The sequence below is a fragment of the Harpia harpyja genome, chromosome 13, assembly GCF_026419915.1.
Source record: "Harpia harpyja isolate bHarHar1 chromosome 13, bHarHar1 primary haplotype, whole genome shotgun sequence".
Classification (NCBI taxonomy): domain Eukaryota; kingdom Metazoa; phylum Chordata; class Aves; order Accipitriformes; family Accipitridae; genus Harpia; species Harpia harpyja.
In genome coordinates, this window is record NC_068952.1 from 33,555,450 (window position 1) to 33,579,642 (window position 24,193).

Consider the following 24,193-nt stretch of genomic DNA (forward strand, 5'->3'; position numbering starts at 1 on the left):
TTAGTGGTCCAAAGTATTTGATGATTCAAAATTGAAGGGTTTTTTTAATAGTGGGTGTGCTGGCTTAAAAGTTCTTGTCTGCATGGCACAATATTACTACATGATGCGTTGCTGAAACTTAATATTTTTCTTTTGCAACTATATTACCTAATTCTGAATTTCTGACTTTTTTTGCACAATTGGATACTCGTGTTTTAAAACAAAAAAGGTAAAGGTGTATTTATAGGAAAGGCATAAACCAAAGGTTGTTTCTGGTTTTAAATCATATTTACATGACTCTTCATCATGTGCTCAACAACACATGTCAAATTACCCAGTGCTTGTAGACTTTTCTATCATAGGTAAATTGTAGGAGGTTTTGCCATGGTTAATTCTGAAGCTTATGCTACTTTGTCAGTCTTTCAATATTATTTTTAACTTACTTTTCATGCATGAATGCCCATGTGTATTTTCATTTTAATGCCATATGAATGAAGAACTACCTAGTGTTTCTGGCCTGTGTCAAAATATTTAGCCAACCAACCAGCGGATAAAACCAGGATTATTCCTCCTAGAGGAGAAACTTGATGTGAATAACTTGAAGCAAAATTGAACCTTAAAGCCTCCAGTTCTTCAGGCAGAATTGTAGAGGCAGAAATATTCCTTTCATGTCTGGCACATCCCCTTTGTAGCTGAAACAGATGGTTTGGTAGACTGATACTGGAATTCAACCAATTAACTTTATTACCAGGACACAATTAATTTCTTCTGAGTATATGTGATAGCATACTTAAGTGTTTGGGTTTTTTTGTTAAGAGCAACACCTTTTCACATGCAGTGGTTAGTGTGTTTACTGAACTGCTTAGCAGAGTGTACTATTTTGTAGTAGCTTTATGTTATTTTTTGCTGCTTATCCTGTATACTTATTGACTGTCCATACTCAACACAATTGTATCTTGAATATGGATCTTTTCATGTCACAGCTTTAATGGTAGTAACAAAATATTTTGGAGAGTTTTGTTGTATCTACTGTTTTAGTAGGTGAGAATCTACCAGGTTTTGTTAGTCTTCATATATGCCTCTATGATTTTTATTATACTGTTTTGTACTACCAGAAGAAGACATGCTTTAGAAACGCTTGTATCAACTGGCTCTGTTCATTAAATGCTCGGAGCAGAAAAAATCTGTGTAGATAAGAAGTCTCACTTTTGCTGAACCCTGACTGAAGTACAGAGTATCTGTATTGCTCTGCTAGTCTGCAGCAATGGCAGCACTTACAACAAACTTAGCAACTCCTCCCTTCTTAGAGAGTTAATAGAACAATAGCTGCCTGTCATCTGTTGCTAAAGCTTTAGTACTTTTAAAATGGATAAATCCAACAGTTAATCATTGGCAGGAGATAGAATCAAAATATACTTTCTGCAGCTTAGTTTACTTTAGCACCCAATTTGTAAAGTAAGTGCCTTCAGAATGGAGATTTCAGATGAGGCTGTATTGTATTCAGCTGTAATGAGAGACCCTTTCTTCCCCTTTTTACCCACTAAGGTTTTGATCTAATTAGCCTCAGTCAAGTCACTGAAGCCTTTTCTGGTTGTTAATAGCATGGAAAGTTTCATTTATCCGAATGCTCAGTTCTTTTTGCTGTACCCTTTTCCGAACCCTGTGTACAATTGCTTGCTTGTTTGGTGTCTTTATTACTATATGAAACCTACTGTTGAATCTTACCACTGCTGAACAGCAGCTCTTGAAACAAGTAGACTAACGAGTAAAATGGATTTGAGTCATACACAAGGGAGTGTCTGTAGGAGTGAACCAGCAGGTTAATGAAAGAGTTAATGATGCTGGAATGTCCCACTGCTCACAGCTATTAAGAAAGTCTGTACTTCATTATTTCCTCACGCTTCATTTTTCCATTTCAAAAAACCAGATGTCTGAGTGTTTCAACCCCTGCAGACCCCAGACACTGTTTACTAAACAGAAACAAATGTAGATTCTTGGAACTAGGGGTCTGACCCTTAAGAGCCATTCGCTGGTCCTCTGTATACAATCCGTTTCACATGAGAAATGCTCTTACCAGGGCAACACTGTAAGTGAGGGATTACAAAGGAAAATGAAGGGGCAAAGGGAAGTGTGTTACTTTGTTTTGTTTTTTTTCCTCTTCTTTTTTTGGCAATGTCTGTGAACAGCAATTAAAAATGTCAGTATAACTCCATGTGATATGTGGGGAATAAAGTGATCCACATAGGAAATTGAAGAGTACTCTTTGATTGCATACTGCTTCTGGACAGTTTTAAATCACTTCTGTCTTTAGCTTGTGAATGAAAACCTGAGTAGTTATATCAGATCTTTAAAAATTTTTGAATGCTGTTGCAGAACTAATTGAATTTGATTTAGTGTATCAGACTGTAATCCCCCATGCAAAATGGAAAGGAAGAAGTCCCATACATCTCTGTCTCTCATCCTGTTTTCTCAGCCTCCATCTTTTTTTGGAAAAGTCCATAAATCATTTTCTGCAGTGCTGCTGCAAGAGCTTTCCTTTATGACCAAAAAAGACTTTGAATGTTTGTATATGGCTTTGGGGGGGGGGGGTGTCCCCATTCTGTTTGTTTCTTCACTTATGTGGGAAATATCGACATGTATGTTTTTCATCTGGCCTACTTTCCATATCCGTGCTATTTCCATTTCATTTTTTCAAGTTCCATGATATATTTCAGTGACTTAAATTCCAGATTGCTACTGGTAGTTTATGAAACAACTGAAAAAAATATGTTTAAAACATTAAATACAAATTTATTTTTCTGAGGAAGGGTATACATTTAGCTTGAGTTCAGGATGCACTGTTCTTTCTACGTGTCTAGCCTGACTTGTGTGTACGGTGGTCCGTGGAACATAACTTCTTCATCAGGCCTTTGATCTCTGTTCAGCACTACAGCTTCTGTCTTAGGAGCTCTCTTCTGTACACTGGTTCAATTTTTCACTGTCCTTTTGAACTGTGGTTACCAGAGCTGGACCCAGTGTGCCTTGAATCATCTCCCCAGTCCCACATCGATTCTCTATACCTGTGCAGTGTTCCCTGTGTATATGCTGAATTCCTATTTATACCCCCTTACAATCCCTACAGCACTGAGCTGTGTGCTGGCAGCTTATCTGCTCACAGTTATCTGCTGATAGCTGTGATCTGCTGATAGCTTTTTTTGGTTGTGGTTTCCAAGATGAGTCTATCTTTAGAGGCTGGTCTACACTGTGTATTCCAAGAAGTGTAACTTCCCATTTGATTGTGCGAATCACTTCTTGACTTTAATGAGCTCAGTTTGCCTAGTGATGAAGTCCTGTCCTTCTCTTGTTTTGTGGCCTATTTCTCTTTCACAAGTGATGCAACCTATGGTTGTGTATTTCCCTCTGGAATCCTAATAAAGGAATTAAATTTCTTAATAAGGAAATTTAAAACCAGGACTAAGGTAATACGGGAACTTATTAGAAATACCACTACTTCATGACGTTTGTCCATGGACTCAGGTGGTTTTTCAGTGTTTAATCATTTATCAAATTAAGGTAGCCCACAGTATGGTGTTTTGCTTCGAAAATGATACTGTCCTGTGGGCATAAGTAGAGTGCCATAGGGAAAGACAAAGCTATTAGGTCAGTGTGTTACCTTAATAAGCCAAGCATCAACTGCATCAAAAAGCAGTGAGAATGAATTTTTACTCAATTTTATAACAATTGCTAATCAGTAATGTTTAAACATAGGTACTGAAAAAACACTGAAACTTAGTCCTGCTATTAATAAAAGGCTGTTGCCACCCCAACTTTCCTACATCACTGAAGATTACCCAGGTCTTGCTCTTACTGTTTGTTTCATCCCTGGCAGTATGAACTAACCCTAGTGTATACCATTTTTCTCATTGATATGATCATTTGGCTTAGCTTTCAAATATGGATTTCAAGAATGGTAAGAACCTCTGAAAAGCAGACTATTTATCCCAACCAGCTGTCATCTGTATCTAAGATTATTGTGCCTTCCTTTCTGAATAGGCTACAACACTGGACTGGGATTCAGCTCACTTTTCTTTAGGTGTCTCTAAATTGTAAGCATAGTAATCCTGCTCATGATTCAGAGATAAGGAGAGAAAAAATACACTATGGATTCCAAGTGCCTGGTTTGGACTTTCACAACTAGTTTAGGGGCTAGTTTTGGTTTATAAATTTTAATATTGGCTAAATTCATGTTAGCGACTTGAAATGAGTTTAATGTTGAAAGACAGGTTAAAATGATTCTCTCAGCACAGATGAACATGGTAACACTGGTTTTATTTCTTTTCAGAATGTTTCTTTAACATAGATTACTTATCGCACTTGATACTGTTAAAAAAGTTTATCACAAATATAAGAGACTTTCAGGAGCATGGAAGCAGTAAAATAAATGGTTACTTCTAAAAGTGAGTGGGAATAGGGTATTTGACATCTTTTTATGCAACTGAAAAATCAGTGTTGATGGGATTTTTTAGAAAGAACAAATCATATTCTCTGACTTCTAGAAACTAAGTACTAATTTTGAAAATTAATTTGTTTGACTAGTCTCTTGACTTTAGTGGGGCTAATTGCATGAGCAAGCCATTTGTGAGATAGGTCTTGATCATTGCAATGTAAGTACTCTTCAAAAATTCCATCAGTATTCCTGTATAAAATCTGCAGATATAAATGTGAACATTGTCTTGAAATTAGAACAGACATTGGTATTTCACATTACCAATAATACTAAAATATTTTATGTATAACAGCTGGGTCCTATCTGGGAGTGTATACGCACTCCTTTGTATAATTCATATTTGCTAGCTCATTTTCATAAAATTGATCTAGTCTATTGATTTAAAAAATTGTAAGCTTTTGGATATTCTCTAATTCTGGGAGTTTCACATGCGAAGGAAAAGCGACCAGCTTCTACATTTGTTTTTATATCCCACTGAGGAGGAGCTAATAGTGTCTTTCAAAGATGACATGAATGCAATGAAGATTTTGTTCTGCAATGAACGAAAGCAGGGTGGGTCAGTTTACCAATACTGTGTATTCCCACTGCTTTCTCACTTGAGTGGTGCATATAATTAGAGCTTAAAAAAAAAAAAGTGTGGCAAAACTATCCAGTTGCTGGAATCAACTTTTCTTTTACCTGCATAGTGCATTGAATACATGCAAACAAAATTTGAAATAGATAATGGATGCTTTCCTTCAGGGTCTGGTTTTGTAGGTTGATTCAAGGCTCTCTACCACCCACATTAAAGCTGATGCCAAATATTTCAGTTGTTTAGAGTAAGCTGTTCTCCGGACATTTATATTTCTCTAATTGCGTCCAGGTGCATGAAACTTGTCCAAAGCTTTTGCTTGCATAACTAGTTTAAATAATAATAAGAAACTACCCTTTTTTCTTGTATTTGTGTGATTTACATCACACTAGGCTATGGGCGCATGGGATTAGCTTTTTGTTCAGCTGGGCAGGGTCTAGTCTGAGCCACACATAACTAATGCTGTCCACCAGGCAATGTAAAAACAAGGAGGGAGTAAATGTAAGTGTAATGTTCGAGCCTCTTCTGGCCGTTTGTGGTAAGTATTTCTAACTGTCTGTAGAAATCATTGACAGGAAAAAGATTAGAGCTCTTCCTCTCACAATTCACAGAACCCTTAAGGGGTCTCAAGTGTAAGGTAAAACTAAGCCAGATTTCTTTGTCTAGAGAAGAAAAAGATTATTTTAATGGTATTCTTTTAATTTCATTATGTTGTTTGGCATCTAGAAGGATATATTGATCCAGATGACATTCCTTATTGCATGACAGGTAATACCATAAGATGTATATTTTAGTCCAGACTGTTCTGTAAAATTGAAACCAGAAGAACCAAATCCCTGAATCTCCTGATAATCTAGGAAGTTAGTCTTTCCTCTGTAATCTCTACAGTAATACATATGTGTGTGGTGTACCCATTGTGCATCATATGTTTCTCTGTGTACGTAGTAGTAGTCCTGTTTTCTGTGTAGCCTTACTTACGCACTTTACCAGGGACTGGACAATCTGTCCCTGCAGTTCCTTTCTTAGGTCCAAAAGTATCAAATGAGTGTTCAAACTTGATAACCAAATGCTAAAAACCTAATATACATCAAAGCAATGAGTTGTTTCACTGCTGTAGGGAACTCAGCATCTGCCTCATGTTGTGGTTTTCTCTTGTGGCTCTGAAGAGAAGCTTGACTTTGAGCATTAAAGGAAAACCTTTATCCACTGTATGGCCTGGCTAATTAGTCACATTTTAAGGCCCATGGATAATTGCCAAATAAGTAGACATGGGATTCACAAGTTGGACAGAATGTTCTTGCTAATGTGCCTCATGGAGAAGGACAGTCTTTTCCAGCTTCTGTTTATGACCCTTCAATGTAGGAAGCTGCAGGGGACCTGTTTGTTCTGTTTTAAACTAGACAGCAAAAGATAAAATGAGATAAGTTTAAGGCAAGTGTGTCACATTTACATAAGGCAGACTATTCCTGAAGGTGCACTGAAGGCATATGCCTTCAAGGTTTGTGACAGTGCCATGTTCCTCCAGCAGTAAGACGACTTGCGTTATAAGTGATCAGCATATGTTAACTGTTAATGGAACACAGTTATTAGTTTAAACAGAAATATTCACTGGCCTATATTTTTTTTCACAGAAGTGGAAAAGACCAAATGCCAGCGTGAACGAGAAGTAGCTCTTGGAAGTGGAGGCACTTTCTTCCCGAGGGAGATAAGAGTTGGTCACTTCATTCCCCAGTGCGATGAGCATGGGAATTACCTACCCACTCAGTGCCATTCTAGCAGTGGATATTGTTGGTGCGTGGATAGGGATGGAAATGAGATTGATGGCACCAAAAGTGGCCCAGGAGTTCGACCACCATGTAAGTGGCTGAAGCATTTGTTTCTTGCGGGTGTCTCTCCACCCAAGTGCACTGTCTCCCAAATGTGGGGCTTAGTCGTGCCCCTGAGATACAGCACTGACTTGGAACAGTGCAGGTCTTTGCTGTCCCAGTGACAATATGCCTTGTGCTGCAGCCCTTTGGTAACTCCAGCATACACTTTTCCTCCAGCCAGGGCGTCTGGACAACTGTGGTGAGCCTCTGAATAAGAAGATGGTTTTCTAACTTCTTCCCTTCCTTGAAACTCTGAGGGGCCTCTATAGTTTCTGCCCTCTGGTAACTGTGGCAAATCTGAATGTGTGGTAACTGACTTGCATCAGGAAGTGAAGGATGTTCCTTCATACATCTTCCTCACTTCAGCTGCAAAATAAGATAGGCTTCTCTAAACATTTGAAGGAAGGAGCAATTACAGAGCTGAACATGAAAAGACCTATTATGTCAATTGCTCCTTCTTTGTCAGCCAAGGGGAAAAATTCAGAAGCTTTCTGCATCTGATTATAGTTATTAGTGTCTGCTTATAGGGCTGTTTCCTTCTAAGAAGTCTGACTGTAATTGTGTCTCTGCAAATAACGAGGAGCCTTGTTATGCTGTACATAAGCTAATTTTTCCCCCATCTCTTTCCTTCTCTATTAACAAGGTTTGAGCACAGCTGCTCCTCCTGTTGTTATTGGGCCCTCTGTTCGACCAGATACTGTACCTCTGCCACCAGGAACACACTTGCTCTTTGCCCAAAGTGGTAAAATTGAACATGTTCCACTAGAGGGAAACAATATGAAGAAAAATGGTGCAAAAGCACTCTTGCATATTCCAGTAAGTAACCTACTGTACTAAGTCCATGTGTTTTAGAAGACTTGTGACAAAGATGAAAGTGAGAGTGTTTGTCTATGTGATTTGATAATTTAAGTTCCAAACACAATTTCTACTCTTGATTAGGATTTCAGTACCACATCACTTTGTCACTGAAAATTCCTGACCTGACTAGTCAAAAAGCCTAAAACTAACCTGTAGAAAAAATGATTTGCCTTTAAAGAATACCTCATAAGACAAAACCCTAGTATTTGTGAGCTCACGTGCCTCCAACAGCTCATCATATACACTCCTGTACTCACACTTCCATTGGCTTTCTGACTCTGGTATAAAAGTCTAGGAGACCTACAAGAGCAGTACGTGGAGAGGCCCTTTTTTTCTCTCTTACTCCCTCAAAGGGTTTGCCTAAGTCTTAATCTCCTCCTGTTTTTCAGTCAATTCTCTGCACTTCTTGGCTATATATATAGATTAATTTTCTTCCTCCTTCCTCCTTCTCTTCTATGTGCAGTCAAGCTTTTGTCTCTTGTCTAAAGTGCTGCTGCAATAATGTAAATATAAAGTAAAATACTGTGTGCAGAATGGCCTTGTCAGCTAGTTGCATTATTTACTTGAGCTAGCTTAAAGAAACTACTTAGAAGTATCTTCAGGGAAGAGCTTCCAAGAGATAAGATGCAACTCTTCATTAAAACTTTTAATTAAAATGAAACTTTCAGTCTCTGCTAACAGTGTTGTCTCTGTGTTGTCACAGTGTTGTGTATTTGTGAAGTGACAGTGTTTAGCAGTGTAGAGCTGTTCAGATTGTTCTGTAACCTACATTCATGTAACATCAGCATTAATGTATGCAGATAAGTGCATCTGTTTTAATGCATGGTTTTGGACCATCTTTCTAAGAAGTTGCAAGATACAAAAGCAGCAAAGGTGATAGACCTGGGAATCCATGTGAAATTACTGTTTTACCCTGAAAGTCTCTTTCATTTGCCTGGAGGAAGGAGTTTCAACTCCTAACTCAACTCTAGTCCTACCTTATTCTACCTGGAAAATATATATGTTCCTTGTCCTTGACCATATTCTTTCCAGCAGTATGACTTACGGAGTATTTGTTTAAGCTATTTTTTATTTTAAAAACTTACTTTGCTAGAACTTTTTGAGTCAAATGATGCTCCGTAGGTAGCACTGCTGAAATGCAGCCATAATGCATGTGTTGATGAATATACAGAACACAAGTCAGATTTGATAGAAGTCATTATTTCTCCTTGAAAGGAAAGAATGAGAGAAAAAAGCACATGAGGAATAACACAGTAAAATAACAATATGAACTTTCTTTAAATGGATATGCAGGTGAAGTTGTAGAAGTGACACCAACTGTCCAGTACTAATGTCTACAATGCTTCTTTGAAATAAGATCATTGTAAACAGTGTCTGCTAGTTAAAAGGGACTTAAAATTGAAAGTATTTTTCTAAGCTATTCTACAATGACTGTTGCTCAATTGTTTTTTCTGCCTGTCCTCCCCATCTCCCACCTCTCCTCAAGAATTTTGTTTTTTCAGGCTTAAGACTTAGATCCATAAGCTAGTGCTGCTGGCAAATAATTGTTGTTTAGCATAAGCTGATGTAACTTACTTGTTGACCAACAGGACAAAGTTGTTATTGGAGTTGCTTACGATTGCACGGACAAGATGGTTTATTGGACAGACATCAGTGGCCCTTCAATCAGCAGGGCTAGCCTGCAAGGTGGGGAGCCAACAACTATCATCAAAACAGGTAACAGCACAAAATTCTTCCTCTTGCTACTCTCTAGGAATGGCATTAGAGACTTGAATTTAGTAATATGTACTTCCTAGGTGTGGCCTGAGCTGTAGCATTACAAGTTGATGTTATTTGGATAAACAATAACCAACAAATCTGGATAACATAAAATGAAAAAAGATCTGTTCCCTATGCGATAGCCCTTCACTGCCTTTCCACTGCTAAGATAGGTGAGAAGTTGGTTCTCTCTAAATAAACTACATTTTAAGGCCAGAAGTGGGAGCAGCATGTCGCTGAGATATTTCTGTCCTTATTTGCAGTTGCAGGATACCATATCTGTCTAACTATTGAGTGTCTTGTGAACATCACTGGGGATGTTTTAATTGAAGTTTGAGGGATTTGAAAGATGAATCAAGCTGCTGTGGTGGTTTTAAAGCATATCGTAAGGCGCTAATGGGTGCAGGGTTCAGAGCCTCATAGCGTGGTCTTGGGACAGTGTCTCAGCTCCTCACGGGAATGTTTAGAGGGTTTCTGTACCCAATTACAGTCCTAGGCTGTGCTTATATTCTTGCTGTGTTTAACAAAGAAAAGAAACCCCTCCTTTGGATGCTTTGTCACTTCTGGGGAGGAATCTTGAGGTAGGCTTGAGGCCTTTACTGCTCTTCACCTGTGGTGGCATCCTTAGGGCTGCCACTATAGTAGGGCAGCACAGCTAGTACTCTCAGGGCAAATCCCCCAGGTCATGACATCCTGGATTTTTAAAGCACACTCAAGACCTCACTTTCCTACGTTGAGGACTGGCTGTGCTATGTTGTGCCCAGCCTGGCAGCCTTTGTATAGTCATGTCTTGTCAACCCTACTGATCAAAAAGGGTGGTCCAGCATCCTTCCTGAAAAGGTCCCTTGTTCCTTGTTACAGTTTGTGTCCTGTTCTTACAATTTTTCTCCCAACACTCTGCTGCTCACTGCAGTCCAATTTCACTTTTGTTAGAAGGGTAAGTGTAAGCCCGTGCATCTTAAATATGAAAACTTTTTTTTAAATGGAAAGGGTTAAAGGGAAGGACAGGTTTGGAGAACAAAGTGAATGGGGAAGGGCATTAAAAAACCAGCAACAAAAATAGGTGGAGGCACTTTCTGAATCCTGGTGTCCTCAGGATCCTAGAACTCCTGTGAAGTCAAAATACTCAGGAGGTCGCCCTTGCTTCAGATCCTTTGCAGCTATTGTCACAAAAATTTAGAAAATTATTTTAGCAAAATGATCAACCAGTTTTAAAACTCTGCAATAAATTTGCTTTAATTTTCTTTGCATGTGTTGAGTATCTCTACCTGGAGTTTGTGCTTCAGAATAGCCAGTTTGCTGGGACTCCATTCAGGCTCTTAGGAGCAGCGGAGAGATGGGGGCAGCTTGGATCCTACCATTGTCCTGAGAGGGGAAAAGGGAGAGCTTAAGGCCATCCCTAACCATTCCAGCAATTATGGAGCTTTACGTTTCTGTACAACTTGATGGCTGAGATGTTCGTAAGACTTCTTTTTCATCCCAACATATTTAATCTGAAAGGGACTCTAACCTGTAGTGCAAGCATGTGCCTCTACAATTACAAATTCTGTGGGGAAACGATTTCCAAATTCCACTAATAAAGTATTTTATCAGATTCTGCACTTTAAAAAGTGAGGAAAATTAGTATTGCTAAAAATTTTATATGGATATGAATTTGTCTAATGAGAGTGTGTGTGCATGCATTAAAGATCTTGCAGTGTATAAAATATTTTTAAAATATTTGTGAAGGCTGTCAACTAAATTTGATTATTTTAGGTAGTTCAAGATGCTTCAATGCCACATGGAAACCTCATGGTTTTTATCTGCTACAAAAAACATTGTATGTGTAAGGACATCTCATGATTTTTGTTGTTCACATAGGAAGTGAATGCCATTCCTGAAGAGATGTTGAGCAATGTTGCACTTTACTTTCTGTATGTTAACAGGCTCTTCAATAAGGAGTCAGAACAAAATAAGGTTGAATATTCAGTATTTGAATGGATGTCTTCTATGCTGGCCAAAACTGAAACTTTAAAATTTCAGGAAATAGGAAAATGCCTCCCTCTCAGAAGACTCATAAGAATTCTTTGTTTTGTTTTGATCTTTGCCTTTTTCCTCTTGTGAGCTGCAGCTGCTTTCTTCAGTTTGCATGTATTTTTGTGGAATGCACTACTTTTTTTTTGTTAAAGCTGTTGTGATCCAAGTTGCATTGCTTTGCAGAAACATGTTTTATTGTGGAGCCCCATCCAGTTCTCATCTATCCCTGCAGCTGTATAGCCTGTGGAGGCTTACTGAGCTCTGCAGCTGTGGAGGCAGATCGGGAAGGAGAGCTTTCCTCTTTGTTGGAGGTGCTTAAGTCATATCAGCCGTACATGTCTGTACAAGCCTGTCCCCAGGGACAGAGCCTGTGACTGTAGCACGCCTGATGACAATACAGCAGGAACACGTTTGTGCCTCTGGAAAGACTGGTGATACATGAAGCCTATATATTCCCTCACTCCTCCACAGGGGATAGTTTTTTCTGGCTCATTGTCAACCAGACAGGAAAGATATTTACTTTAGGCTTCTTTAAATCTCCTGGCATATACCTGAAGCAAGGAAACTAAAGCAAGGACCCTAGTCAGGGAACAGCGGCTCCTGGGAATCGGTGGCAGCACATCTTTTGCCTGCTACCTTCTTCTGTTTCCTAAAAGAGGCTGGGTAGCTCCTCCACCACCATTTAGTCAGTGATCCTCTGATACCAGAGACTGGGGATTGTCACCACCATTACCTCAAAACAAGGCCGCTCTCAGCAGCCTCTGCCATTAGCAAGAAAAGAAGTGGGAACATTTGAGGGTCTGAAGTATATGTGAGGTGGTTTCTTGCAGATGACAGGTGTAGCTCCACAGAGGCACTTGGAGAAATACAGGTAGCAATGTGAAGTCAGTGTAACTAAGTTAAAGTATGCCCAAGTGCCCTTGGGAGGAGTAAAGAGATGATTCACGTTTACTTTCTTGGGTCCTCCCTGTCTATGAGCCGTGACTCAGAAGCAGTGAGATACATCTTACTTGTTCTTTTCCACCTCTTCAGCAATGAATATACATCCAAAATGTCATGTGTCCAAGTTAGTGGTAAGTGTAATCCACCTGTGTGAGACAGCAGAGGCAGTTTAGGCTATTGTGCCAACTATTATTCATAGCAAAGTCACAGTAGCAAATTTTAGACAGCTCTACCCAGACGAAATGCCTTTTCTCCAGAAAGGTTGTTTGTGTCACATACTGTTTATTTAATGGCTGTCAGTAAATAAACTTGAGAATTAATAGAAGGCTATTGGGCCACATTCTGTCATTCTTGGATATTTACATGATGTGTGGATCTGCACTTGAAAGGTGGTTTGGTTTTTTCGGGTTTTTTTTTTTAACAGCTGGCTGGTGTGAAGGGTCACTTCACCTTTTTGGGGGAGTGACTGTGTACAATTCTTTCTTTTCCTTTTGGAACTGAAATTGGACTAAAATTGATTTGTACCTGGCTTTGGCGTCATTACATCACATAGCCTTCCTGCTCTTTTTCAATGGTTGTATGAACCTTGAAAATTATAGAGCAGTTTTCCCTAGTGGCTGAATTAAACCTTGGAGTGCTATATATTTATTCTACTTCCTTCATCTGAGTTAGAAATTACTAATGCTAAAGCAGAAAGGTCATTATCTGCTATTTCCTGTTGCTTTTGGAACAACTGACTGTCCAAGAAAAACTGTGCACATACAGTACTAAAACATGTTCCAAAAAGGATTGCGCTGCAAAAACAAAGAACTGGATCTAAATTCCATCAGTTAGCTAATATAATTATCTCTAGTGCTTTGGAACTTGATTATCTTTAAGTATTGCATTGGCTAAACTTAGCATAAATCCAGTTTTCAGAGGGGTGCCATGTATGCCAGTACTAAAGAAGGGGAAATATTAAGGATTATAAAATCCATTGTAGATCTTGGCCTGCTAAGGAGGGTAGAATAAGATTCTGATAATCTCTACTGTTTATTTCTCTGTCAACTCTTTTTCTGTGTCCACCCCCAAAGGAAAGCTTACATGCATGATGAGTTGGTTCCCCATAGAATTTGTCATTCTATGTATTTATGAAAGTTCTGTGTATTTAAACTTCATAAGGCAAAATGCATATTCCTCTTCCAACTGCTATGAAGTAGCTTTTGTTGGACCGCAGCCAGAAAACTGAAGAAAACTTATCTCAATTAGGAGTTATGCTTATGAGGCTGACATTGTGTATTTGGAATAAATATAATGCCTAGGCATGTTTTTCTCTGTTCTTCTGCAGACTTGGGAAGCCCTGAAGGGATAGCTGTAGATCATCTAGGTCGCAACATATTCTGGACTGACTCTCAACTGGATAGGATAGAAGTGGCTAGGCTGGATGGGCGCCAGCGTCGCATCCTTTTTGACACTGGTCTGGTGAACCCCAGAGCAATTGTTGTGGATCCTATGAGAGGGTATGGATATGTTGTCAAGAGATATGTGCAAAGCTTGAATTTATTTATTTATTTATTTAACATGAGCATATACTCTGAGTCCATGTTTTTAGGCTGTCTGTAGACAATAATAGGACTATCTTTTCCTAAAACAACTAACAAACAGAAATGGAACAATCTACTTGTGTCCTGTGTCTGAGGGGTAGACTGAAAATAAAACTTCTAAAATGCCTGCTAGGTAATAATGTGATATTTTATTGAGAGGTTTGTCAAATGCTTATTTGAACCTTGCTTTCAGTACATTGTTTGCAGGATGACAAGCGTTGCTCTGACCTAAAAAAATTTCTTTTGCAAGCTTACTGGTCTAAAATACTAGATTAAGCAATCTTGTATTTTCATTTCCATCATGACAGCCCTTCTTCCTGTACAGTGTTCCTTCTTTGAAAACTCCCATGGTGTCTCTTGTGTCATCATTTTCACTTCTGTCATTCAGTTGCCTGAGAAGGTCCTATTAGGCTTCTATTTGAAGATGCTGATAAGTACATACTTTGAAAATTAAGCCTATAAGCTGCAGTCACAGAAATAGCCTAGCAGAGTGTCAGTAGGAAAGTGTTAAATGTTTCCAGGTTATGGTTCCAGCCTGCAAAAATGAAAGTATCTAAATACTTTTATGTAGTCTTTGATCTGTTGACACTTTTTGTCTCTGAATATTGGAAGAAATACAGGGAAAATTAAAACTACTACAGAGTCCATGGTAGTGCTGCATGTCTGTTCATTACTGTCTGAACTTGCCTGCTATTGTCCTACTGCAACTTTCTATATAGCATGGCCACTGCTGAGAAGAGACATTTCAGTCAAAATACTCAGAAGCACAGAAGCAAAGAGGCTTTCTTTTCAGTCTTGAATTGCTGGGAAGCTCTACTAAATGATTGCTTAATTGATATAATAGGTGAGAATTCATTTATGAACAAAAGTACTATATTGCTCGGGGAGAGTTTTTTGGAAGATGCATCCTCATTCCAGATGTTTGCAAGCAAAGTTTGTAGTGGGAAAAGAATGCATGTGATCCATGAAAATTTGAGTGAAACAGAATTAAATGAAAAAGTAATGGTATTGATTTCTCTAATTCCTTTAACATAAAATAAATTTTCACATAATAGTGGGGTGAAAACGTCTGTGGATGTACCTCAAGTGACAGCATAATAAGGAAAAAACGAATGCACTTCATAGTGTGAGAGAAGGGGAGAGGCACAGGTGTAATCAGGCTGAAGAGAGACCTCTGTTCATGCAGAACCCCACTGACGGAGTAGGGCTCTGGGTTCAGGTCAAGCAGCACGGACTTCTTTCTCCTAGTAGACTGTGTGTGTGTGTGTTAAGGAGTAAACAACAAAAGTGCTTGTGTTGAGGGGCTATGTAAATTCTCAGCCACAGAAAGTGTATCCAAGGAAAAAAAAACACCACTAACAAATGGCCATTAATAATACAGCATCAGTGAATTAATGGCCCTCTCTAGGGTTCTCCCCTGACCATGAACTACTCTGATTCCACTGTATGTTGCTTACTTCGTGACTGAAAAGAAAAATGTAGTTTTGAATGAATCCCACAAATGTATGCCAAATGCTCCTGCTGCTTAGTCTGAGCAGACATGATGGGTGGTGAGGAGGAGAACCGTAGACGTACATTTTGAATGGTCCTTAGAACTGTTGAAATAGAGGTCTTTTGCCTGGCATCTTGCACATAACCTAAGCAGTGTAGAGAAAGTATTTCTTCTCATCTGTGTGCTTGCTTTTTTTGTTTTTAATGGAAGGGTAACATTTGCTACATCTTTACTAGACTTTTGTTACTTCTATTTCAAAGTGCAATGTGGTCCTTCTTATTTATTTAAATGATTTAGGGTGTGTGCATGTTACTTTTGCGTCCTTAGCATTTTCCTTATTTAAAACAATCTTTTGAAATCAGTTACTGTCTTAATTCTTGCCTTTTTCTTCCCCTTAAGAAACTTGTACTGGACTGACTGGAACAGAGAAGATCCTAAAATTGAAACCTCATACATGGATGGCACAAACAGAAGAATTCTCGTTAAAGATGATCTTGGGTTACCAAATGGGCTGACATTTGATCCTTATTCCTCAATGCTGTGCTGGGTAGATGCAGGTAAAGAGATGCTAAAATTTTTCTTCATGATAGTAGTTGTTGTGGTTTAAACCCAGCCAGCAGCTAAGCCCCACGCAGCTGCTCACTCCCTCCCTCCCGCCGGGATGGGGGAGAGAATCGGAAGAGTCAAAGTGAGGAAACTCGTGGGTTGAGATAAAGATAGTTTAATAGGTAAAGCAAAAGCCGTGCACGCAAGCAGAGCAAAACAAGGAATTCATTCACCACTTCCCATCGGCAGGCAGGTGTTCAGCGATCACCAGGAAAGCAGGGCTCCATCACACCTAATGGTAACTTGGGAAGACAAAACACCTTAACGCTGAGCATCCCTCCCTTCCTTCTTCTTCCCCCACCTTTATATGCTGAGCATGACATCATATAGTATGGAATATCCCTTTGGTCAGTTGGGATCAGCTGTCCTGGCTGTGTATTGTCCCAAATTCTTGTGCCCCCCCAGCCTACTCACTGGTGGGGTGGGGTGAGAAGCAGAAAAGGCCTTGACTCTATGCTCAGCAGTGATGAAAACATCCCTGTGTTATCAACACTATTTTCAGTACAAATCCAAAACATAGCCCCATACTAGCTATTATGAAGAAAATTAACTCTTATCCCAGTCAAAACCAGCACAGTAGTAGAATAACTATGTCCAGTCCTGAAATTATGCACAGCCAATTAATGTTTATAGCTCTTTAGGCTGCATCTTAGACTTCATGCCTTTCTTTTTGGCTTTAATAATCTCTCCATTTATTCATTGTGGCTACCACTGTAGCATTCACATGAGACTGTGCGAGCTGAAAGATTTCAATTCTGATCACAAAGCTTTCTAGGAATGCAACAGGTTTATATCTCTTGTCTTGTATGTGGCTATCTCTTTAGGTAGTGCTTAGGCCTTTGTAGAAGAAGTTGTGAGTTTAAGACCAGGAAAAAACACTGATTCATCTAATCTGGCACTATTGTTCTAAGACATGTAACCTTAGGCAAAGTCTGGCTTATATTTGACTGAAGCAAGTCTTGAAAAAGCAATTCACACTAGATTTAAAGATCAAGAGATGAAGGTTCTGCCACTGACCCATTGTTAGTTTTGTGCCATTGTCTTACCAGTAAAAAAAAGTGTGCTTTTAATTCTCATTTGAATTTTTTTTTTTTTTCTTTTCCATCTTGCTGTCTTTCTCCCTGTAGACTCTGCCAGAGATGATCTCCTGTGGAAGTGCTTTTACACTTCAAGTGACCTTTCAAGTTTTTGATAAAATAAAAAGATTGATCTCTCTTTTTCACTGTAAGACACTTTCTCCAATCTTCAAATATATCTCCTTGTGCTATCTTTCTTTTCTTTTTCTCTCTTCCTCTCTTGTTCTCGCATTTGTCTCTTTTCCTTTTTCCCTCATTTTGAAACCCACTACTTAAGAGAAACCTACAGGTGTTTACATTCACTAGCAGTGTTCCCAAAGCGTGTAGTAGCTTTACAGCTAGACCTTTTTACACCCTATTTGCATCTACAAGTTAGATGTTCTTCCCACAGACTTGCCTTCATGGCCCAACCCAGCAAGCAGTTTGGGAACATGCTCACCAAAATGACTTTGCAAAACTGCCTTCCAGAGGAGGTGGAACTGGTTAGTGGTTGAAGTAGCCCTCCAGAATGGAGGAGACCACCTGTCAGCTTCCACACCAGCCTGAGGATGCTGGTATCTGTAGCAGGAATCTCAGCTTGTGAGCAGTGTCTATGGCTGCACTAGACATCTGTGTTCCTGTAAGTTAGCTGGTGTGCTGATTAGCATAAGCACCAAAGTACTTTTCCATTCAGTCTTTGGCACATGCGGAGATGTGGCATGGGGAGGGCTTTGGCTAAGCAGCATACTGAAAGACTTCCAGAAAGTTTTACTCTGTTCATGCTTGCATGCTTATGCTTCCTTCATCCCCCATGAGAGCTCTCTTGCTCTGATTCAAAGGCTTAATTGTTTCACTACACCCAGGTACCAAGAGGCTGGAATGCATGAACCCTAATCAGCTTAGTCGACGAAAGATTGTTGAAGGAATTCAGTATCCTTTTAGTGTTACAAGCTATGGGAAGAATTTATACTACACAGACTGGAGAAGGTGCGTTATCTGCTAAAGAAATTATGGAGTGCTTTAATCTGTTTTTTTCCCTGGTAGAAACTGAAGTATATACTGCATTTCTCATGTCTGACCTCTCACACATTTCTCTTTTTTTTGCTTTCCTGGCAATAGCTGATGCAGAGTGGAGTGGATCTGTAGAGTTGACCTACTGATGTTGCCAGTTAACTGAGTTTTCATTTTCAGCATAGTGAGTTGTCCTCTAAGAAAATGCTTTTAAAACTGAACATTTTTGGGAAAGGAGTGGGAGCTAACATGTTTCCCTTATGGCTGTAGTTGGTGCATTGTAGAGGGCAGAAATTAGTCACTCGTGGCTTTCTGTGCCCTATATTATCTGAATGTTCAACCAGAAATAAGAAAAAAACATTTTTAGTCTTGATGACACTTTCTTTGTTGCGAGTGATCTAAAACATTGACATATGATCAAGACTTCAGAGATTACTATATTTTCCATAAAAATATCCAGTCCGTGCATTTTAAAATATTTATTTTTCCTTGACATAAATGGTTGTGTGGGTTGTATCTGCAAACTCTTACACAAATTACTCCCATCAGTTGCAGCAGGAAGAGCTATTAATGTGTGTAAGGATTTCCAAGCTAGAACCTAACAGCTGGGAAGTGCTATTCTAGAATAGGCTTGTATAAATGGGAAACAGTGTGTTACAAGTCTCTCAGTTGACTGCCCTTTCATTTTTAGGAAGAAAACATTGCTTATGACTAGCTGTATGCCTTCCAGATATCAGGCTTCACCTGAAATACAATATTGTCCATAATCATTATGCATAATAGCTGCAATGTCTGCTATACCACAGAAAATGTCAGAGGGACAGAATATGGAGAATGTGTCAAAACTGCTAACAGATGTGCTCCTGTAGAGGGACATTGTCCTGTGTTTGAAGTACCTTCAAAATTAGTAAGGTGGCTCCCAGCTAAATTTGTTAGCTGCCTAGAATGAAGGTTATGACATATCTGAGTTGTCTAGGAAAGATGAGGTCTTGGAGGATTTTGCTTCTGGTGTCACTTCCTGATTGTAAAAAAGAACCAACTTCAGATTTCTTCCCCCCTTTTTTTTGGGGGGGGGGGGGGGGTGGTTGTTTTTTGATTGGTTGGCTGGTTTGGTTTGGTTTCCCCTGTACCTCCACCTTCATCTCACTTCTGTATGTTCTCTTCTGCATATGCAGGGATGCTGTTGTAGCAGTGGATCGCACGATTTCAATAGAAAAGGATAACTTCCAGCCTCACAAGCGCTCCCGTCTCTATGGAATCACTACAGCCTTTGCTCAGTGCCCAGGAGGTAATCCAGATGATTCTCAAGTTTTTACAGCTGTGCAACACCTTAGCATATAAATGAACTTAGTAGCAGCTCCCATTAACAGGCTGCCAACCGATCTAGGTATTAGTGAAGAACTGGTTAATGTTTAGATTTCCATTTACTAAGAAATTAAAAGCCACCTAGATTTTTTTTCATAAAAGCAGTTGTTGTGGTTGCCATATGAAACCAGAATAAGGAGGGAAGAAGGGGCCTGTCCTATCCATTATGAAAGGACAAGTGTATGATCAAGATGAGGATCTGACATGGCAAAAGCTGCTATGTTGTCATTGTCTAAATGGAATGCTGTATTCAGGGCTAAGGCCTTATTTACTTATTTTTAAGTTTAAACTGCAGAAATACCATGGTTTTCCAGATGTCCTTAATGAGATCCAGTGTTTTTAAAAAGGGAATGTTCAGAAAACAGCAGGTAGTAGAGTGGCTGGGCTGGTCTTTCTGCTCCGTTGAATGTTAAGTTTTTCAGATACGTTATTGAAAAGCCCCTTGTGAAGCTCAGAAGAGAGGAAGTTGATATCCTTGAAATAACAATTTATTCTTTGGGAAGCAAAATCACTGTTCAGTTATGTTGTTCTTAGCAAATCACAGCTAGGAGAAGAGTTCACTTTTTTTATTATTACAACGTGGCTGGAATGATAGTTTTGGTGTTTTTACTTTAGGCCTAAAAAACACCTGAGATAGCTTATCTTCAAATTATTCAATATATATAGTAAAAAACATAATTTAATTTAATTGAAAGCTTGGTTCAGAGCTTAAAAATGCATATAAATGTCATAATTAAGAAATCAGTTACGTTGTTATTTCTAGTTAATTCACAGTTCCATTTTGGTAGGCAGTGTAAAACAAAACATCATTGTGTGCTGAGTAAATGCTTGTGTTTATAATATTCAGAACCTTGGTATCATTTCTTTCTCATCATATGTCTGTTTCAAGTGTTTTTCTTTTTCTCTGATAAATGCCTTTCCCCTCAGATCCACTGCTCCTGGCACTGTCTTCTCTTTCATTTTACCCTCCAACATTAAGGCACTCCTTCCCACCCACCTGATTTTTTTTGTTTTCATGGGTCATTCCTCTATGTTTTTGTAGTGGGTGGTATCCAGGGATGATGTTCTGTAGCACTTTGGACTTTGCCCCCCGTGTTGCGCTTTCTGTATTTCCTCACTCACTGTCTCTTGGTTCTAATGTCTGTGACCACTTGGCCAATTTATGAAGGGCATTTCAGGAACAGCCTGTTTTTTTCATGTTGCCTCTCCTGCTCTGTCCCAGTATCTGGGTCTTTCTTTGAGGTGAGTATCAGAAGCTGACACAAGGGATATGATGACTCCCATCTCCCCAAAGCAGTTTTGTTTCACACTCAATTTCGTTATGGCTTGTTTCTCTAGTGTAGTCATGAAATCTGCACTTTTTTTGTATCTATGTGGTTTTTATGGCTCTTTTGCTTTTGTTTTTCTTTAACATTTTACACCTCTCTTCTTTCCCAGGACATAACTACTGTACAGTGAATAATGGCGGTTGTACTCACCTCTGCTTGGCTACCCCAGGAGGCCGTTCTTGCCGCTGCCCTGACAACACAGTTGGAGTGGATTGTATAGAAAGAAACTGAGCATTAAAATAAGCTTTAGAGCAGCAGACACCTTTTGAAAATGTGCTGTAAAAAATTCACTCCTATCAACACAATCAGGCCCTAAAGATAAGTGCTCCATGCTGCTGACAGCAAGCCACAATGCACGTATGCAGACGCACACACAGGCAATGACTGTTTTGTAGCAGTTAGGCAAGACAGAACTGGCCAGGTTGGGTCCAACTACATGTTGTTCCTTGTAGTATTATTTCCTTGCTTTTAAAGGTAAATGTGGAGGCCTTAGGTGCACCTGTGCTGGGCTAGGAGGAAATATCTCTTGGCAAAATTGAAGTAACGAATACCAAACAGAGTAAAGGGGTGGCATGACTCAAATCCTGAGAGTGGGTTGTACCTCAGAGCATGCAGCAGTTATCTCCATAGTGGCATGCTTAGCCCATCATATATGCAGCTGGACCATATCTCTAGCTGAGAAACAACCAAAGGGTCCCAAGGATGAATAGATGTGAGAACACCCCGTAATATGACATTTAATGCCTAATTGCATTCCTTCCCACTACCAGTCCTTCCACTGCCAAAACTTGAATCTCTACTTTTGAGATTATGGAAATACTTCATCCATGTGCTGTGAGGGTAGTTCTCACCCTGGGTCATATGTTCCTTTCCCACAGCATGTGATTCTTTATAGGTAATCAGCACTGCTTAGTGGATGTATTTGAAGTTTTTGTTGGATTTTAAGAGATTTATTCTATCTCAGTCTGAGGTGGATTCCTGAGTAGTTTCCTAAAATCCACTAAACAAACTTCAGATATAGATCTCAATTGCTGATAGTTCATCGAAGAATGGATTTTTATTCATTTGGAGGTGTTTGGTTTTAAAGGGACACATAGTCATATTTGTTTCCCAAGAGCTTTTAAAATAATATTTCTATGTTTGATTCTGTAAGCCTGAAAGTGGTCTTTGAATCCTATCCTAGTCATCTTTCTTCTTTAGCAAACCATGCCATGCCTTTTGTAGACCATGAGAAACCATGGCAGTTAAAAATCTGATTTCCAGAAGTCACCTGTGTCTTGGTGCTTAAAGGAAAAAAGATGGTGATGCCCAATTTGTGTACCAATGTTCAGTAACAGCAAAAAAGTGTGCTGAAAATCAAAGCGAAGTTGATGTTTTTATCATCACCAATAAGTTTGGAGTGGGGAGGGAAAATCAAAATGCATATTCTTATGTCAAATTAGCAGTACAAGTCTGGGAGTGAAGTTCGGCTTCCACACTGTGTATTGGAAAGGAAGCTTACCCACAAGCTAGTCTGCAGCAGCAGAAAAAAACAGGGCTTGGGAGCCTTCTGCCAGAACACATTTCACAATGTCATGATCAGAACAGTAATCTAATATCCCCATTTCCTCACTCCCTTTTCAGACACTACAGTAACAGTTTTAAACAGAGCCAATTCTTAGTCCTAACTGTGTGACATCTTCCTCTTTAATTGTATATTTATCATAAAATAACAAACCATATAAACATGTAAAAGATTTTTTTTTATAACTTTTTATAACTTTTAATTCATTTTATTCATACACTTAATCAGGTATGTCTTACTGTAAATATCAAAAATGTGTTAAAATGAAGGTGCTTGATAACTCTTTCTCCAGAATTACTCACTTATCTGGTGAAATATTAAAGTTTACACTCTGTACAGATATCTACAGTACAGTCAATAAAAAATTTTTGGTTTTTATTTTCTATAAAAAAAAAGTCATGCCTGCAGAAGGAAGTGATATGTGGTGTCTCAAATCTCTTTTCCTGTTGAGTTCTGGGTTTTAGCTAACTCTCATATCTAGTGATGATGCTTCTCTTCTAAGATGCAACACTATAGGGGAAAATCTGCTGTTGGGACTTCTGTATTTTGAAACCAGTAGGATACTTTTATTCAAAACAAATATGTGAGGGCACTTAACATGCAGCTCCCTCTGTTTTGACACAGACTTTTTACTGATTGTTAACTCTTGTTTAACTTTGTCAGGTAAGCATAATTCAGTTACACAATATTTCAGACTTCTACGTTAGTGGAAATATAGGGCAAGGACTAGATTAAATGGAGGACAGAGTTTATCCCTCTGCTGAAAGATGCCCTGGTACCAAGTTTCTAGGTGACAGGGTGCTTTGCTGCCTGGTGCCACAGCACACCAGCTCTCATGTGCTGTGGCTGCAGATGTGCTGTGGCTGCAAGGAAAGCTGCAAGCCAAGTGAAGTGTGGCCTGTTGGAAGTGGTGATGCTGAGATTTGAACTCCTCAACTTTTACTCCTACAGCATGTCAGTGCCTCAATGGGGATGGTAAAGGGCTCTGTAGTACTGTGTAGGTGGACAGCTGGAGAACAGTGTGCCTGTCAAGTGAGCCATTGGAAAAGTGGACAGTGGGGCAGCAAGGAGGGCTACTGGGATCTAAAGGGTGGTGTGTGGAGTTACAGGAGGAGATTGGCATTGATCCGTGCTGGGGACTACACATGGAATTGGAGGGAATTGGACCTTTAGTTCATTCTTTACTGCATGCTTTGATTTTTTTATTCTGATCCTTTAAAATTGATTTGGACCAACACAATATTCCTCTTTGTGCATTATGACAATTACTGATTTACTAAACCCCAGTCAGCTAATTCTGTGCTAAGCAATGACAAAGATGTCAAGCAAAATACACCTCAGCAGAACTTCTAGTATTAATGCATGAGTTCCTATGTAGTCTGTAGGGCAAAGAGAGAAACAGTATTACTATGGCCTGAATTTTTAGACTGAGTGACTGACTCTCTATTAACTCTGGTATCACATCTGGCAGTAGCTAGCACTAGATTAGGGGAAGCTTCAGCCAGTAGTATAAATGTGGCAGTTTGCACAACTTCAAAGCAACCTTCAGTGTTCCAGTCACTAAAAATGAGGAACTTTTTAAAAGCTCAAACATCATATTTTGTTTCTCAGCAAATACTTGTAGCTAGCTTCGGCTGTTGTAGCTCTGTGTCAGAGTGCAGCAAGGGCAAAGCTGTTCCCTCAAGGCAAGGAGGCCAACTACTGAGCACGA

The 24,193-nt window shown here is 39.3% G+C and overlaps 1 protein-coding gene across 2 annotated transcripts in view; it reads left to right on the plus strand.

Moving 5' to 3' along the window:
- The window catches only part of NID1 (nidogen 1), a 46,693-nt gene extending 23,833 nt beyond the window's left edge, over window positions 1-22,860 (plus strand). For both annotated transcript variants that reach the window (XM_052806134.1, XM_052806135.1), the window contains 8 exons: window positions 6,668-6,892; window positions 7,548-7,720; window positions 9,352-9,478; window positions 13,806-13,977; window positions 15,953-16,110; window positions 18,078-18,201; window positions 19,401-19,513; window positions 21,028-22,860. In XM_052806134.1, the coding sequence (XP_052662094.1) occupies window positions 6,668-6,892; window positions 7,548-7,720; window positions 9,352-9,478; window positions 13,806-13,977; window positions 15,953-16,110; window positions 18,078-18,201; window positions 19,401-19,513; window positions 21,028-21,149 (1,214 nt within the window). In that variant the 3' untranslated portion in view covers window positions 21,150-22,860. The remainder of the gene's footprint in view (window positions 1-6,667; window positions 6,893-7,547; window positions 7,721-9,351; window positions 9,479-13,805; window positions 13,978-15,952; window positions 16,111-18,077; window positions 18,202-19,400; window positions 19,514-21,027) is intronic.
- Window positions 22,861-24,193: the final 1,333 nt, after the last annotated feature.